The following is a 19088-nucleotide window of genomic DNA, read 5'->3' as shown; positions in this document are numbered from 1 at the left end:
AATGTTTTTTATTGAGATTTGATAATGGTGGCAATAAAGAGGACGAAAGAAATAAAAAAGAGAAGAAAGGGGATTCGAAAGATGAATAATTTTCTTTTCTTTTTTTCTTTTTTAGAGGGAAAGGAGAGGAGAGAAGTGTTCCTTTTTTCAGATTCCAATGGGAACATTTTGTGGTGGTTGTCCAAATTTGGTCGCTAGATTCTTGATTTTATTTTCAGGAATTCTTTTCATTAAAATGATTGGTCATGAATAATTTTTTGATAGTTCTGTTTTTAGTTTTAATCATAGAAAAATAGAATGTCCCCACGCAGCGGGCACATTTTTTTTACTGTTAATGACGTTTTCATGATTAAAGCCAAAACTGCGCATCCTATCAAAAAGTGGTTCATAACAAATTTGTAGAACTTTCTCAAATGCACAATTTTTGTGAATTTATCTTTTACCGTAATTTGCACATTTTGGCTGAAAAATGCAATTTTTTTATTTTTCATTATTTTGTATGCTGTCAAAATTAGAATTTTTATTTTTCAAGAAAATTCAAAAAGTTGGTATGATATCTCGTTGGGCATTCAAAAAGCAAAATTTTTCTTCTCTTTACTTTTTTCATATTGCACGTTATTTGGCATAAAATGTTCATTTTCGTGTGTTTTTTGGAATTTTGTAAATGCTATAACTCTAGTTATTTTTGATTTTTTGAAAAAAGTCAGAAGGATAAATTGTTCGAATTTCTAAATACTATGAATAACTGTACAGAGAATTTTTGAATTTTGAGAAAAGTGGTTTCAGAAATATTCAAAATGTGCCCATTTTTTGAATTTCTATCCAAAATGGCTGACTAACGAACTTGACCTTTAGTTTAGGACACTAAACGAGTGTACCAAAGGCCAATTTAATAGATTAATTTTTTCAAAAAGTTATCGCGCACACACAGAGACAGAATTACAGGCATAAACATTCATAAAAACCTGTTTTTCGGATTCAGGGGGTCTCAAAACGTGGACATTTGACAAAAACTGAGGGGAGGGGCAAATTTTACACAAATTTAATACCTTCTCTGATAAGAATGTAAAACCTTTCAGTTTCGGTTTATATAATTTGACTTTTAAATTGGTATAAATGAAGAATTTGTCTTATAGTGTTAAGTTATGCGACAATGGGATAATAGTTGTGGCTTTGGTGTATTGTTCAAGTGCATCCACCCATATGAAATCACTATTGATCAATCTCAAATGATAAGATGAAGTTTGAGATGATCTGTTCACTGGGTTAGCAGGGTACAAATCGTTTGATCCTAACAACCGACATCCTCATCTGGTCATTGTACCTTTAACTTCAGTTAACACAATGATAGGTCGCTCAATATATAAACTCATTCCATGTAGACGGTATTTTAACATATACGTCCTTTACGGATCCGGATCATTCGACAAGCGGACTGTTAAATTTACGACATGTCACATTAGCCGCATATAACAATTGCGGCAACATGTCACATTACAGTATGTCACATTATGGCATGCAACATTACGGCTTGTCACATTATGGCATGTCACATTTCGGCATGTCAAATTGCAGTATGTCACATTACGGTATCACATTACATCATGTCACATTTTGACTTGTCACATATCGGCATGTCACGCTCCAGCATATCACATTACGGTATATCACATTGTCATGTTACATTTGCAGCACGTCCCATTACAGCACGTCACATTTTGGCATGTCACATATTGCTATGTTTTATTAAAGTATGTCACATTACGGTATGTCACATTTCAGCATGTCGAATTGCAGTATGTCACATTACGGCCTGTCACACTCACTCATGTCACATTACGGTATTTTACATTGCAGCTTGTCAAATATCAACATTTCACACTAAAGCATGTCACACTGCAGCATGTCATATTACATTACAGTATGTCACATTACGGCATGTCACACTATAGTATGTCACATTACGGCGTGTCAAACTACATGATGTCACATTACGGTATTTTACATTTCGGCTTGTCACATAACGGTATGTCCAATTTGCTGCATGTCACATCTACGGCATGTTGCATTGAAGCATGTAACGTTGCGGCATGTCTCATTTTGATTTAAAATTTGCGGCATATAACAATATAGCATGCCAGATTTGCGGCATTTTAAACTACGGCATGTCACATTTTGACATGTCACATTCCTGGCAAGTCAAATTGCGGCACCTGTCATATGGAAAAATTAGAAGTTAAGAAAAAATGATAAAAAATGTGTGGTCTGACTTGAATCAAATTATATCTGTGGCTAATCACAGCGGGGGCTCTACACCGCCCAAAAATGTAATATACTGCTTGTTAGTTGACTCCACTTCGACTTCACACCCTTTCCCCTATTTCCCTCTTTTCCACTTATTATCACAATTTTTTTTCATATTTTCAAAAACCTTCCCCTTTTCATCGTTTTCGGATTAAATACAAACTAAATTAATAGAATCAAACAAAAAATTCAACTAATTTTGGTTGAAATTCCATTCATTTGGTTGCAAAGTTATTATTTTATTATATATTTTATTTATAATAAATTATATATATATATATTTATTATTTATAGATATTTTGAGTTGAAAATTGAGCTATTTTCATAAAAAAATTTAACTTTGCGATTGAAAATGAACTTTTTTGTTGAAAAATCATATTTTAGGGTTTTAAATTGAACTCTATTCTCGAAAAGATGTCTTTTTGGCTAGAAAATTCAACAATTAAGTTGAAATTTTGTTCTTTTTTGACAGAAAAATCTTTCTTGGTTGCAAATTTAACTTTTTTGTTAAAAATTAGTGTTTGCGCTTTGAAAATTGATCTGTTTTAGTTCGGGATTAATCATTTTGTTGAGAATTGGTCTTTTTTGGTTGAATTTAATAGTTTCTTATTTAAAGTTAAAATCTTTTTTGGTAGAAATATTAAATTTAATATAAAATGCTGTTTTTATATAAATCTGCCAAAAATCATAGTGATGAATTGTAAAGAGTACAATGTCATTTTGACATAAAAAAACGACACTTTGTCAACGTGCCATTTGAGAAAAACAGCCTTTTTCGACAGTAGAACAATTTTCATAGAAAATACTAATAAGAGGGTTATTTTAAGTTTGAATTAGAAAAAGCTACACCAACAAAATTTTCAATTGGAAGTGTTGAATAAGTTTAGACTCTATTTTTCGAAAATTCTACTTTTTTGTTGAATTTAACTGTTTTTGATTCAAATTTAAATATTTTTTGGTGAAACTATCAACTACTAAACTTCTTGCTGAGAATTTATCTTTATTGTTTTAATATATAAACCACCTGGTTGAAATTTGATCTGAACTTTTCGGCTTAAAAATTCAACAATTTCGTGGAAAAATAACTTTTTGGTTGAAAATTCATCATTATTGTTGGAAATTCAAATATTTATTTAAAAATTAAACTATTTGTTAGCAAAATTGAACTATTTGAAAGAAAATGTAACGATTTTGAAGGAAATTAACTTTTTTATTGAAAAATTAGATTTTTGGGTTTAAAATTCAACTGGTTTGTAAATCATTCAATCATTCAAATATTTGTTTGAAAATGAAACTATTTTTTAGAAAAATTTAACTGTTTGGAAAAAAATGATTTTGAAGAAAATGTAACAATTGTGAAGAAAATTAACTTTTTTCTTAAAAAATTCTATTTTTGGGTTGAAAATTCAACCTGTTTGTAGATATTTTATTGCAAATTCTTTTTTTGCTTGTAAAATATCAATCTTTCTGTTGGAAGAAATGTATCTAAATTTTTTTAAATGTCATATATCTTTGGTAATTAAGTGGTGAATGGTGAATTTTAAACAAAAAATGTAACAACGTATTGTATGGAAGACTTAAAAATAACAGACATTTCTTAAGAGCAAATTAAAAAACCAATAAAGCCAAAGCACTTATATACATATTCATTTAGAATCGCCTCATTACACTAGGATGAAATATGAGAACCTTTCGAATTTTTAATTTTTCTTGATGATGATGAATTTCCACTTCTTTTTAGTTATTATTTATAAACGAATAATGCAATAAGTCGTTTCTAATAACGCGACACCAATACCTGAGTGATTTGCAGCTGTAGAACTCTGACAGAGAATTTCTGATTCTTTTTTTTTTAATTTTTCTTATTTGCATACACTCGTTAATGGATTTCGCTTTCGCGCATTCATTATTTCATTCTAGCTTTTCTCTCTTGAAATGACGCAAACAATACGCTTCTTCATTATCGATTCAAAGTTTTTAAGAGTCAGCTTTTTTACTCAACTTTTGAATGCGTGTTATGTTGTTGATCAGGTATGTGGTGAAATTTCGTAAAATAAGAGCTGAAATAAATATATGTAACCAGGAATTTCATAATTGTGTCCTAAATTTGTTCGCAGGACAAAGGACGGTAATTGAATTTTTTAATTGAAGAAATAAATTTCATATTTTACGCTCCACCTGATGCAAACAAGTTTAATAAATATTTAGGAATGATATCACAGCCTAAAATCCTCTGGAAACAGTGGATACATGCAATGATTTTTCACGAAAATAGGAATTTAACCCTTAAATGACACTGGGGGTCCATTGGACCCCAGACCATTTTTCAACAGATATAAAAATTCGTAAATTCCATTAATTTTTCATTGTTTTTCAAAGTTTTAAAAATAAAATCTAAGTTACTATACCGATTGATTCTTTACAAGAGATGTTAAAGAATACCCAAAAAAAAACATCTTAATAAAAATATCAAAAATTAAACTTTTTACAACAGTTTAAAAACGTTGAGGTCCAAAAGACCCCAAGTGTCAGCTACGTTATTTTTTGGAGGTGTGTCATTTAAGGGTTAAAATCAAAAAGTTGAATTTTCCAACCAAAAAGATGTATTCTCAACCAAAAATATAATAGTAGACTTTTCAACTAAAAAGAATTAATTTTCAACGAAAACTAGTTGAATTTTCAATCCAAAAATTAATTTTAAACCAAATAGTGAAATTGTCTACCAAAATAGTAGTGGAATTTAAAACCAAAAAGTTAATTTTAAACAAAATAGTTCAATTATCTACCATAATAGTGAAATTTTAACAGGAAAGTTCATTTTAAACCTGAAAGTTGAATTTTTAACCCGAAGAGATGAATTGCAAACCAAAAATGTAATAATAGACTTTTCAACAAAAAAAATGAATGTTCAACTAAAAATATAATAGTAGACCGCAATTGATTACAAAGAATTATTTTTCAACCAAAAATAGTTGGATTTTATTCGAAATTAGTGGAATTTATAACCAAGAAGTTCACAGAAAAAACTAAGGATAAAGTTTTTGGCATGTATTTTTTTAGAATGATAAAGTTTTATTCGGACAACTTTACGTAACTCAAAATAGATTTTCTATAATGGCAAAAAGAAACTTTAACCGATATTCCGGTAAAATTTATGCTGTGAAGTTAATTTTTGTCTCAACTAATTTTACGTCGGAATCAGGGTAAAGTTTATCATTCGTTCTTTGTGTGTTATTTTTTGGCCAAATAGTTGACTTTTCTACCAAAATAGTGGAATTTTCATCTGAAAAGTTCATTTTAAACCAAATAGATGAATTTTCCAACCAAAAAGATGTATTCTCGACCAAAAATATAATAGTAGACTTTTCAACTAAAAAGCATTAATTTTTAACGAAAATTAGTTGAATTTTCAATAAAAAAATTAATTTTGAACCAAATAATGATATAATAATAATATCAAAATAGTATTGGAATTTAAAATCAAAAAGTTAATTTTAAACAAAATGGTTAAATTTTCTACCAGAATAGTCTAATTTTAACCTAAAAGTTCAATTCAAACCAAATAGTTTAATTTTTAACCCTAAGAGATGAATTGCGAACCAAAAATGTAATAATAGACTTTTCAATTCAAAAGTTAATTTTAAACAAAATACTTTACTTTTTTACAAAATGATTAAATTTAGAACGAAAAAGTTAATTTTAAACCAAATTCTTGACTTTTTACCAAAATAGTTGAATTTTTAACCAAAATGTTATTTTAAACTAAATATTTCATTTTTTTACCAAAATAGTTCAATTTTCAACTAAAAAATTAATTTTAAGTCACATACATAGTTCAATTTTCTACCAAAATAATTGAATTTTTAACTAAAAAGTTAATTTTAAAACAAATAGTTGAATTTTCTATTAAAATTGTTGAATTTTTAACCCAAAAGTTCATTTTAAACCAAATAGTTGATTTTTCTACAAAAATAAAAGGATTTATAAACAAAAAGATTAATTCTCAATCAAAATTATAGTACAATACTTTTCATTTAAAAAGAATTGATTTTCAACGAAAAATAAGATTGAAATTTACACCAAAGATTAAAAGGGAAAAATTCATTCAAAAAGAAAGAAACGAAAAATAATGTAAGTTCCATTATAGTCAGAAACTTCAAAGAAATATTTATTCTTCATAATACTCTTCGATAATGAATACCCTGATGAGGAAATCTAAAATGGTCTCGAAACATGTTGGACCGAAAGTAGTATAAAAAAGACGGAGAAAAAAAGGAAATGAGAGTGAGGATAGGATGGCTTGGTTGTCTCATTCCTAATTCTCTCCCTCTTTTTGCCTTTGTTATATATTTGTCTCTAATGCGCCGATTGCAATGTGGTTTGGAAAAATATTTAAAGTTCCTTCTATGCAATTCTTTTTGCATTAGTTGAACGTTTTAGACATGTTTTTTCAAAACAACTGATTTTTGGATTCACCATATGTTTAAGCCTTTTTGTGCAAAAATAAATGTTTGCATAGTTTGACTTGTTAATATTGTGTCTCTAATTTTCCTAAAAAAAAATATATATATAATACTAGACTTTTCGATTAAACCAAATTAATTTTAAACAAGAATAGTTTAATTGTCTTCAAAAATAGTCGAATTTTCAACCAAAAAGTTAATTTAAAAATAAAATAGTTGACTTTTCTACTAAAATAGAAGAATTTCCAACAAAAAGTTAATTTTAAACCAAATATTTAAATTTGATATCAAAATAAAGCAATTTTCAACAAAAATGTTAATTTTAAACCAAACAATTGAATTTGCAACAAAAATAGTTGAATTTGCAACAAAAATCTTTGAATTTTCCAGCCAAAATGATGAATTCTGAACTAAAAATATAATAGTAGACTTTTCAACTAAAAAAAAATTAATTTTCCAGTGAAAACTATTTAAATTTCGAACAGAAAAGTTACATATAACCAAATAGTTTACTTTTCTACCAAAATAGTGGAATTTAAATCCAATAAAAAATTAATTCTAAGCCAAAAATATAATAGTAGACTTTTCAATTAAAAAAAGTCAATTTTAAAACAAACAGTTGGATTTTCAAGATAAAATATTTCATTTTAAACAAAAAGCGTCGAATTTTCAAACCAAAAAGATCAATTCTGAACCAAAAATATAATAATAGACTTTTCAATTAAATATAATTAATTTGCCAACGAAAGCTAGTTAAATTTCTAATTGAAAAGTAAAATTTAAACCAAACAGTTTACTTTTCCACCAAAATAGTGGAATTTAAATCCAAAAAGATAAATTCTAAACTAAAAATATAATAGTAGACTTTTCCATTAAAAAAGGTTAATTTTAAAACAAACAGTTGAATTTCCAACAAAAATAGTTGAGTTTTTCACCATAATCGTTGGATTCTCAAATCAAAAAGATGAATTTTTAACAAAAAATATAATTGTAGACTTTTCAATTAAAAAGAATTACTTTTCAACAAAAAATAGTGGAATCTTTTACCAAAATAGTGGAATTTTTAACAAAAAAGTTGATTTTCGGCTAAATAGTTAAATTTTCAAACAGAAAGTTAATTTTAAGTCAGATAGTTGTATTTTCGACCGTAAAAGATTAATTCCCAACTAAACAAATATTAGTAGACTTTTCAATTAAAAATAATTACTTTTCAACAAAAAATAGTGGAATTTTTTACCAAAATAGTGGAGTTTTTAACAAAAAGGTTCATTTTCGGCTAAATAGTTAAATTTTCAACCAGAAAGTTAATTTTAAGCCAAATAGTTGTATTTTCGACCGTAAAAGGTTGATTCTCAAGCAAAAATATAATAATAGACTTTTCAATTAAAAAGAATTACTTTTCAACGAAAAATAGTGGAATTTTTTACCAAAATAGTAGAATTTTTAGGAAAAAAGTTGATTTTCGGCTAAATAGTAAAATTTTGAAACAAAAAGTTAATTTCAAGTCAAAAAGTTGTATTTTCGACCGTAAAAGATTAATTCTCAACCAAAAATATATTAGTAGACGTTTCAATTAAAAGGAATCATTTTTCAATTAACAATTGTTGAATTTTCAAACAAAAAGTTAATTTTAAACCAAATAGTGGAATTTAAAACCAAAAATTTAATTTTAAACCAAATAGTTAAATATTTTACCAAAATGGAGGAAGCTTCGACCAAAAAGTTCATTTTAAGCCAAATAATTTAGTTTTCGACCAAAATAGATTAATTCTCAACGGAAAACATAGTTGTAGACTTTTCAATTAAAGAGCATTAATTTCCAATGAAAAATAGTTGGATTTTATTTTTGAGTTCTATTAATTCAGATCGATTCAAACGAGAAAACAAGATAAAGAAGTTTGTTTAAAATAGGAGGAGGGGGTGAAATTATTTTCAAACTATAAGAAATGAGAAAAGAGTAGAATAGGGAAAAGAGGGATAATTCAAATCGACGGCTGATTAAGTGATCTAACACAAGGTCGAGACTGATTTATCAACAAAAAGAGGGAGAAGTCTACATTTAAGAAAATTTAAAATCAAGAATATATTCTATTTTTTCAGAACGAAAAATCAATACATTTTATTCAGTTTTCAAGTTTTCTTACTATTCCAGTGTGACTATATTTAAAAAAAAGTGTTTGCGGCTACAAGTAGTTTAAAGAAATAGAAAAAGGCGATAAAAGCGTATAAAAAGTTTTTAAGGCACAGATATAGTTTGCTTTGATAAAGTTCGATTTTGTAATCTATCTAATGTGCTAAGATTAAAAGTAAATGCCTATCTAATATCATAGTGGGTGTTCTGCAATCTATAATCTACAATCTACATTATATAAATGACATGTTCAAGAATGAGTATAAAATAAGTGAGATTAGGGGGGACGACGGGACGACATGGAAAGCGACCAAAATAGATTTGTGTTTAATGGTCGACAGTAAAAAAGTTAACGACCCGGAGAATTGCTTGCTGAAACTACATCCCGAAAGAAGCGGCGATAATTTTGCTTCATTTTATAAATTTTTACAAAAAATTGTTGACCCCCCCCCCCCCTTTAAAATTCAATTCTCAACACTTCCAATTCGAAATTATAAGGAAAACCTCCCTACAGTGGATCTTTCTTGTTCAAAAATAAAAATTTTTGTCACAAATTGATTATTTTGTTGTAAACGATTAATCACTTTAGTTGAAAAACTCAACAATTGGGCTTAAAATAATTCTTCTGTGGAATATTCGTCTTGCTGGGATGAATTTTATTCGGTTGGATAATAAATAAACTTTGGCTTTTGTTGAAGTATCGACTATTATATTTTTTGTTAAAAATTAAGTTTTCAATACATCCAATTCGAAATTATTGGGGAAACCTCCCTACAGTGGATAATGATTACAATTAAAGATACTAATGTAAGAAAAATAATGTAATTAAATCAATATTGAAGACACGATACGTATTAATAAATTAAATTTATTATTAATTATTTTAGGTTTATTTGTGCTGTTAATGAATCAATGAATTATTATTAACAGTAGTTCAATTTAAGGTTAAAAGAAGATTTAAAAAAGGGATTTAGTTTTTTATTAAAAAAAGCTTTTTATATCATGTGGTCTATCTCGTAAATATTGTGCAATAGACTAGCCCTTTTTTAGGAAGCTTTCTAGACATTCTTGTGTCAACATTTTTTTTAACTAGTTTTAAAATTTTTGTTGAAGACTTCAGCCCTATTTACTGCTAAAAATACATCACAAAAAAAGGAAGATCAAAACTGAAAAAAAGATAAACAACAGAATTGAAAAATGCTCATGTTTGATTTTTTCTGATTGTATTTTTATCAGTAGATAGATTTTGATTTGTAATTCTTAAAAAATTGCTTCTAACGTATCATTTTTAGTAAAGAACCCTTAGATATTTAAAGTATTTTTCTAAGTAATCTATTTGATTAGAAATTAGTTTTTTACTTATTCGAAAACAAATTTTTGGTTGAAAATTAATATTGTGCGGTTCAAAATTTGACTTGTATAAAAAATTCACCTTTCTGCCTTGAAAAGTCAATCATTTCGTAGAAAATTCAACGGCTTGATGGAAAATTCAAATACGTTGAACATTAAACTGTTTGTTAGACAATTCGTATTTTTAGCTTGAAAATTCAACAAATTGGGAGAAAATTTTCTTTTTTCTTGTCTGAGAAATCTTCTTTATTAAAAAATCAACTCTTTTGTTAAAAAATTAGTTTTTTATTAAAATTTATTTTTGACTAAAAATTCAACAGTTTTCTTGAAAATTAATCTTTCTAGGTTGCGAATTTATCTAATATCTTAAGATTCTACTTTTTACAACCGTTTCATACAAAATTCAACTGTTTGCTGAAAAATTGATATATTCGGTTGAAAATTAACCTGTTTTTGTACAAAATTCCTTTTTTTGGCTTGAAATTCCTCTTCTTTTCTTGAAATTTTTCTTCTATCTGGTCTGAAAAACCTTTTTTCTTAAAAAATTAACTGTTTTGTTCAAAGTTAATTATTTTTTTTTAATTCAACTGCAGGTTAAAAATTTAAATATTTGGTTAAAAATGAATTTTTTGTTGTTGAAAATTCAATTATTTTGTAGGAAATTCTTATATTTGGCTTGAAGATCCAACATTTTGATTGAAATTGTTGTGCTTCCTAGAATAAAATATATTTTTAATTGAAAAATCAACAGTTTTGCTAAAACTGATTTTTTTAATAACAATTCAACAGTTTTATTAAAAAATCGCAATTTTGAAAATTAGCTTTTTCGTTAAAAATTCAACTGCTACATAGAAAACTAATCTTTGGGGCATGGAAATTCAACCTTTCGGTTGAAATTTTTTTCTTTCTGGATAAAAAATTTTTTGGTTGAAAAATAAACTGTGAAAGATTCAAATAATTGCTTCAAAAGTAATTGTCTTTGTTTGGTTGAAAATTCAATTATTTTGTAGGGCATGCATATTTAATGATTTTCTTTTGTAGAAAAATCGTACTTTTTATAAACTCAATGGTTTTTTTTATTCAAAATTAAACTATATATCAAATATTTGGTTGAAAATTCAATTATTTTGTAGCAAATTCATATTTTCGGCTCGAATATTTCAACCGATTTCAATAGTTTTATTGAAAATTCATCTTTTTTAAGTGAAAATTCAATTTTTATTTGAAAATTAAAGTTTCTGTTTAAAATTAACTTTCATACAGAAAATTAATCTTTTTGGCTTGGAAATTCCATCATTTGGTTGAAATTGTTTTTCTTCATGGACTAAAAAATTATTTCTGTTGGAAAATAAATTGTTTAGTCAAAAATGAATTTTTTTGGTCAGAGATTTATCATTTTAGTAGACGGAAAATCGTCGTATTTTGATAAATTTAATTCCTTTATTGTTTTTTTTTATTAGAAATTAAACTATTTGGTGAAAGATTCAGACAATTGCTTAAAAAGTAATTTTTTTGTTTTGTTGAAAATTCAATTATTTTGTAGGAAATGTATATTTAATGATTTTCTTTGGTAGAAAAATTTTTTTTTTTATGAACTCATTGTTTTTTATTAAAAATTAAACTATTTGGTGGAATATTCAAATATTTGGTAGAAAATTCAATTCTTTTTTATTAAATTCATATTTGTACTTGAATATTTCAACAGTTTAATTTAAAATTCGCCTTTCGAAGTGAAAATTTAATTTTCTGTTTGAAAATTAAAGTTTCGGTTTAACATATAACTGTCATACAGAAAATTAATATTTTTGTCTTGAAAATTCAATCATTTGGTTGCAATTTTTGTTGATTATAGACTAAAAAATCTTTTCTGTTAAAAAACGAATTGTTTAGTCAATAATGAATTTTTTGTTCGTTAAAGATTCATTATTTTGGTCGGAAAAGCATCTATTTAACTAATTAATTTAAGATGATTTCCTTCTGTACAAAAATTCCTTTTTTTGATAAATTCAATTCCTTTGAATTAAAGTTAAACTATTTGTTATAAAAGTCAAATAATTGCTTAAAAATTAATTTTTTTTTGGTTGAAGATTCACAATTTTACATTAAAATTCTTATTTTCTTTTTTTTTTAATTTCATCCACGCAGAGAAAAAGTTATCTTGAAACACAAATAGAATTATTTGTCTGTAAGTTTAGGTGAAGTTAGTCGCATAAGGTAATTTTTTGCTGCAAAAAGATTCCTTTTTTAAATTTATCTGCTATATCATCAGAGATTTCTTGAAAAAACGATCTTGCTCCATCTTCACTCCATTGGGAATCCTGACGGGAAATCAGAAGTTTTGTGGTTCGATTCCCAATGGAGTGAAGATGGAGTAGGCTCTTTTTTTCAAGAAATAATTTTAATTTGAAAATATTATTTTTCATCTGGTCTTATTAAGACGTTAAGCATTTTCTGTTATTGAAGACTCTTAACTTGATCGATATTGTGTAGATTTTCTGCTTTCATGGTTTGGAGGGTTGATCTCCTGTCGGTAAGGTACAATCTCTGGTAATGTAGCAGATAAATTTAAGAAATAATTACTTGTATTATTAACACCTAGCTAAAAATTAGGGTTATTTTCGTGAATTAAGAGTTCTTATTCTGATTCCTCTAATAGCTTAATTGGAAAAGCACCTGACCGGAAATCAGAAGTTTTGTGGTTCGATTCCCAATGGAGTGAAGATGGAGTAGGATCTTTTTTTTCAAGAAATAATTTTAATTTGAAGAAGATTCCTGTTGAGGCAAATGAAAATGATCTCAACCTTAAATTTAAAAGGAAATGCCACTTACATAAAGAAACATCCTTTTGTCACAAGAGAATATTTCTCTGATTGTTTATTTTGTTGAAAATACAATATTATTACTTGAAACATTATGAATCTTAAGAATTTCAAAATTAATTTTATTACAGGATAAGAATTTATTCCTCTGAAAGAAAATTATGAAAAAAAGGCCGGATATAAATTTCCATAAGTAGATCAATTAAGAAACAATTAATTACTGTACTCACCTCATAACTCCAGGTGCACGGAATCCCAGCGTATTTTTTCACACACCTCCCAAGTTCAACGTCCTCATGAGTAGTATACAAATTCTTAAGACAATTCTTAATATGTGGCACAATCCTCCTCAAAGTCTCTCTCGAAATAATCACTCCAGGTCCTCCCATACAAAAATTTTCATCATACTCCAACGACAACAGTCCAAACTCTTCCGAGTTGCCCCTTCCAGCTTGACCAATGTACATCGCTCTTCTAGAATCCACAGACCTCAGCAATTTCTCCAGTCGATCAGTCCTCACATAAACATCATCATCGGCTCTCAAAAACCACTCAAACTTCTCTCCGAAATTATTCCACATGTACTGAAGCATGAGGAAAGACTTCTTCTGAGGTGGATAGCTATCATCAACTCTGGGAAGAGGTACCAGCGGCAAATCTGGACAATTTTCAGGAACGGTGGAGAATTCGGAAGCGAAAAAGGCTATTTTCCCTGGCACTTCTTTGCCCCAGGTCTCGTAGACGGCCTTGGCCCTGCTCTCCAGATACTTCTGGGCACTCATTACTCCGACGAAGACCAGATTTGAGGATGAAGTGTTCACTCGCTCTTCTCTGTCTCCGAAGACATCGTTTCTTTGTTCTAAACTGATTGGAATAGAGAAATTCAAACGGTTGACAACCGAGGGGGTGGAAATTCGATGGTTCAGGATTAAAAATCCTAGAAGAAGGCCCACAGTGAGGCCCAAAATGGCACTGGCTAATCCACGTCGTTTGCGCATCACTGGCTTAGCTGTCACCTTTTCCATGGATGCTCATTTGGGCCTCTCAGGAATCCACATTTCTTTGCTGAGACCCAATTTTCTCGATTTATGGGCCCCATTGCTTCTTTTTTAAAATGAAAATGAGTCTAAGACTCGAGGGACTTCCAAGTCTCAAACAGTTTCAATATTCCTCTTTTTCATTGATCCCTGAAGTCATTTTTAGCCTATCTGCACAGCCTACAGTTTATATTCATGGTCTCGCAATATGAAGATAAGAAGAAATGTGAGTTTTGTTACCAAACTGGTATTATCAGACTCATTAGATCTGGACTTTTTTTGAGGTTTTCTGAAACTGTGACATCTCTGGGTGATGATACACAAGGAACTGGCTTTCTCCACGTTGCGTAAGCAAACACTTCGAGGAGGAAATATAACTTCTATCCTCCCCACATACGTCTCATTTTATGACTTTTGGCATCCAGATGCTCTACTTCAATATTAACAGAACAAAGGAGACTGTTTCTTTTTCTGAACTGAAACATGGATCCAGAGCTCCACCCAAATATCTCGTTCCTTCCAATTTTGGCTGGGGGTCTGCAAAATAAATTTTGTTTTAAATGTTTAGTACGTTTCCTGATAATAAATTTGAACCAAGTACAGTTCAATAATAACTTCATAAGATTCAAAATCACTTTCATTATTTTCCTATTTTTTAAGGAATCTGTATTTTCCTCAGAGAATAACAGACATTATTAACGTCTTTTCAGACTATGACTTAAACATTTTTTTAATTAATTTTTTTCTGAAAAAAAATCTTCTTCGCTCCGCTGGGAATCGAACCACAGAACTTCCGATTGCTGGTCGAGCCACTAGAGAGATCGAAAGAAGTATCCTTTTTCAGAAATAGACGCATTATTTTGCCAGATGTTACAAGTTAAATTTTCCATAGCACCATCTAGTCTGAAAAGACGATAAAATTTTTTGATGTTCTCTGCTGTTAGTACTAATTCCTTGAAAAAATTGTATTCTCCTTTCGATGTCTCTAGTAGCTTAAGGGAAAACCACCCTATCGGAAATCGAAAGTGCTAATGTGGTTCGATTCCCAGCGGAACGAAGGAGATCTTTTTCAGAAAAAATTTATTTTCCTTTCTTCCCCTATTTTTGAAGAATTCTTCTTTTGCCGTTGTTTTTAAGAAACTTCCCGTTTTTCTCGTGCTTTCACTCAAATGCTAACGATTTTAATATATAATATAATATTTGAATAATAAATTTTGTGGATTGTGTAATAGTATATTGTGCTAAAAGTGCGGAATGTAGGCAGTTCCACACGTGTGTAACGCAAGTAATGTAAACTTCACAAGAGTTTCAACTGCGTACTTTTAGCTCCTGTAGCACACGATATTTTTTCTAACAAATGCGGGAAATTTTCGATTTGAGAAACAATAGAAATCAATTTTTTGAAAAATTCTTTTCGTTTTTGGAAATTTATGGTAAAATTACAAAAATTACCTAAAAATTCCGGAAATTTTTGTAAATTACCGAAAATTTATAGAAATTTAGTGCATCCGAATTTAGTGTTTCCAAAATTTTCGGTAATTTATCGGTAATTTATCAGTCATTTATGGTAACTTATCACTTCGAGTATGTCCAATAACTATTTACTACTCACAATCAGTCTCTCAAGCGTCAAATGACAATGAAGTGAAGTTATAATTCCGACAGTCCTGGAAAGTAATTCTGACTCGAAATGCGCAAGCGCAACAGCAAGAAAAAGAAATCTTACTCAAAGAGAGCAAGCGCAGCAGCTAGAAAATTTTTTTTTTATAACTGCTTTTTATCACGATTTCGGAATTGGTCACTTCCCGCACGCAATAAATGACTCGAAGACCGAACATTTCGTGCGTGTCTTAGAAAAAAATGTTTTGGCTATTATTTTTGTAAGCCTTGTGTAGAAAAATACAAAAAAGTGTGGAAAATACACGGAAAAGCATGTGTGAAAATGTCGAAATTTGCCAACATTGATTTTGCAAAAAAATATGTTTTTTCCAATAAACAAAAAACTGTTAGCAAGGTCTTAGAGTACAACTTTTGAACTTCACATTTTTGGACATGATATTTTTTTTCAATTATCTTTTATGATCCAATACAGATTTCCCGAAAAAATTGTTTTTTCCAAAAAGTTTTCTCATTTTTTGCAAAATATTTATTATACACAATTAATTTTCATATATATTTTTACAATCTTCGTATTTGTGAGACTCTGGGCTATAATTAAAAGAAATAAATAAATGGAGCTAAGTCAATTGAACCCGGAAATATTTCAGTTTGAAGCTGGACCCGTTCTAGGCGGAACGGAAAATTTCGAGGTTTTAGCACTTGAGGGTTAAAAATTATTGATTTATTTTATTAGAAATTTCATCTTTCTATACAAAAATACAACTGCTTGGTTCAAAATTCAACAATTTTGTTCAGAAATATCCGTTTTGGTTGAAAATTTAAATGTTTTATTGAAAATTCAATTATTTAGAAGGAAATTTAGTTTTTGTTCTAAATTTATTTTTTGGTGTTGAAAAGTCAACGGAAATATTTTTTGAATGAAACTTTAACGATTCTTTTTTAATTTATATTTTTAAATGAAAAATTCATATATTTTAGTAGAAATTGCATCTTTTATGGATAAAAATGCAACTTTTTGGTTGAAAATTCGTCTTTTTGGTTTGAAAATCCAAATTTTTTCGTTGGAAATTGACTTTTTATTCAAAATGCATATTTCGGCATTGAAAAGTTAAATTTAAATCTTTTGGATGAAAATTCAACCATTTTTTGTAAAATTTATCTTTTTGATTTAAAAATTAATCTGTTTTAGTAGAAATGTAATCTTTCTTAGATAAAATGCAACTATTTGGTTGAAAATTGAACTGTTTTTTTTTAAATCCAACGATTCCTTTTGATTTAAAAATTCATCTGTTTTAGTAGAAATTTCATCTTTCATGGATTAAAATTAAACGATTTCGTTAAAAACGCATCTTTTTTGGTTAAAAGTTTAATTGTTTTGTGGAAAATACGTGCTCAGTCTTTGTACACAGACTTTTTGAAACTAAAGGTCAAAGCATCGAACACAGTCATTTGGTGATTGTGAATTCTCTTTGTTAAAGCTCCTTCGGCTTTACCAAACTCATTCTCATCTCGTGCTCTCACGAGACGAGAAGAAATTAAAAGACAAAAGTTATTATGAGAATTTGCCCACGCAGCGGGCAGATTTTGTTTTGATTCTTAATTATGCTTTTCACGATTAAAACGAAAACTACGCATCCCTTCAAAAAGTGATTGATAACAAATTTGTAAATCTTTTTCAAATGCACAATTTTCGTCGAATCATCTTTTACCCTGTTTTGCATAGTTAGATCGAAAAATGTAATTTTTGAATTTTCCATTATTTTGTATGCTGTCAAAATTAGAATTTTTTATTTTTCAAGAAAATTCAAAAGGTTGTTATTATAATCTTGCATGGCATTCAAAAAGAAACATTTTTCTTCTCTTGAATTTTTTTCATATCGCGCGTTATTCGGTTTAAAATTTTCGTTTTTTTTTTTAAATTTTGTGAATGCTTTATAACTGGTAATTTTTGGTTTTATGAAAAAAATCATTAGGATAAATTATTCGAATTCTTGAATACCATCAAAATCCGTACAGACAATTTTGAAATTTGACAAAAGTAGTCTCAAAAATATTAGTTTAGGACACTAAAAGAGTGTACCAAAAGCCAACCTAATAGATTAATTTTTTTTAAGTTATCGTGGAAACAGGCAGACATACATATAGACAGACAAATTCGTAAAACCCGTTTTTTCAGATTCCGGCTGTCTCAAAACATGGACATTTGACAAAAACTGGAGGGGGGGGGGGGGGGTCAAATTTTACACAAATCTAATACCCTCTCTGATGAGAGTGTAGAAATCATATATTCATATTTGGTGTTGAAAATTCAAATTGAAATCTTTTGGATGAAAATTAAACAATTTTTTTTGAAAATCTGTCTATTTAATTTAAAAAATCATATGCTTCAGTATAGACATTTCACCTGTCTTGGATAGAAATGTATCTATTTGTTTGAAAATTTAACTGCTTTGCTGAAAACTCGTCTTTTTGGGTTGAAAAGTCAAGTATTTTCATTGGAAATTTACTTTTGGCTCAAAATGCATATTTTGGTGATGAAAAGTCAAACTGAAATATTTGTTGGGTGAAAATTTAATTATTTTTTTAAACTTATCATTTTGATTAAAAAATTCATCTCTTTTTGTAGAAATTTCATCTTTCTTTGATAAACTGTTTGGTTGAAAGTTAATGTATTTTGTTAAGTGTAACTATTTTCTTGAAAATAGATCTGTTTTAATTGAAAATTCAACTGCGTGCGTAAAAGTTGACCTTTTTTTTTTACTAAAAACTCATATTTTCTGTTTGAAAATTCCATTGTTTGTACAGAAAATTCCTCTTTTCAATTGAAGGGTCATTAATATAAATTAAATGTTTTCTACATGTCTCAAAAATCTTTATTTCTTGAAAATTCGTCTTTTTTATTTTAAATTTATTTGTCTAAATTTAAATTTCATCTTTTTTTGTTATGGTTAATATTGCAGATTCAATTTCTTTTATACTTCGATTCGAGTGCAAGTCGATTCATGATCAAAATAAGTATAGAAATAACGCTCGTGTGAACTTATTGATAAGATTAGATTGCTGGATTCTACTTGATTGTGTCTATTTTGCGGTTTAGAATTATCTGTCAGTTTTTGGCAACACCAACTATGAGAACTTTGAATACGAAAATTTGTATTATTACTCCATTAAACCATTCCTCTTTCGGGGTGGAAAAGGGAGTAATGTGAGGAAGGCATTATAGAATTTTTATATTGATTTAGAATTCTCGTGTAATTTATTTAAATACGAGGGTAGTTCAATAAGTCCTTAGAATGAAGTATAAAAACAATTTTTTTGGGTAATTTTTTTTTTATTTTTCAACATAATCTCCTTGGAGCTCTAT

General features: G+C 28.3%; 1 protein-coding gene across 1 annotated transcript in view; it reads right to left on the bottom strand.

Annotated features, from left to right (window-relative positions):
- Window positions 1–19088, bottom strand: part of LOC117167812 (chondroitin sulfate synthase 1) — a 70764-nt gene that overhangs the window by 27670 nt on the left and 24006 nt on the right. Inside the window, exon 2 of the mRNA XM_033353013.1 lies at window positions 13298–14641. Within this exon, the coding sequence (XP_033208904.1) occupies window positions 13298–14092 (795 nt within the window). The 5' untranslated portion in view covers window positions 14093–14641. The remainder of the gene's footprint in view (window positions 1–13297; window positions 14642–19088) is intronic.

The sequence above is a fragment of the Belonocnema kinseyi genome, chromosome 2 (assembly GCF_010883055.1).
Source record: "Belonocnema kinseyi isolate 2016_QV_RU_SX_M_011 chromosome 2, B_treatae_v1, whole genome shotgun sequence".
In the NCBI taxonomy this organism is placed as follows: Eukaryota; Metazoa; Arthropoda; class Insecta; order Hymenoptera; family Cynipidae; genus Belonocnema; species Belonocnema kinseyi.
Note: the sequence above shows the minus strand (reverse complement) of the source record. Positions and strands in the feature narration are given on the sequence as shown.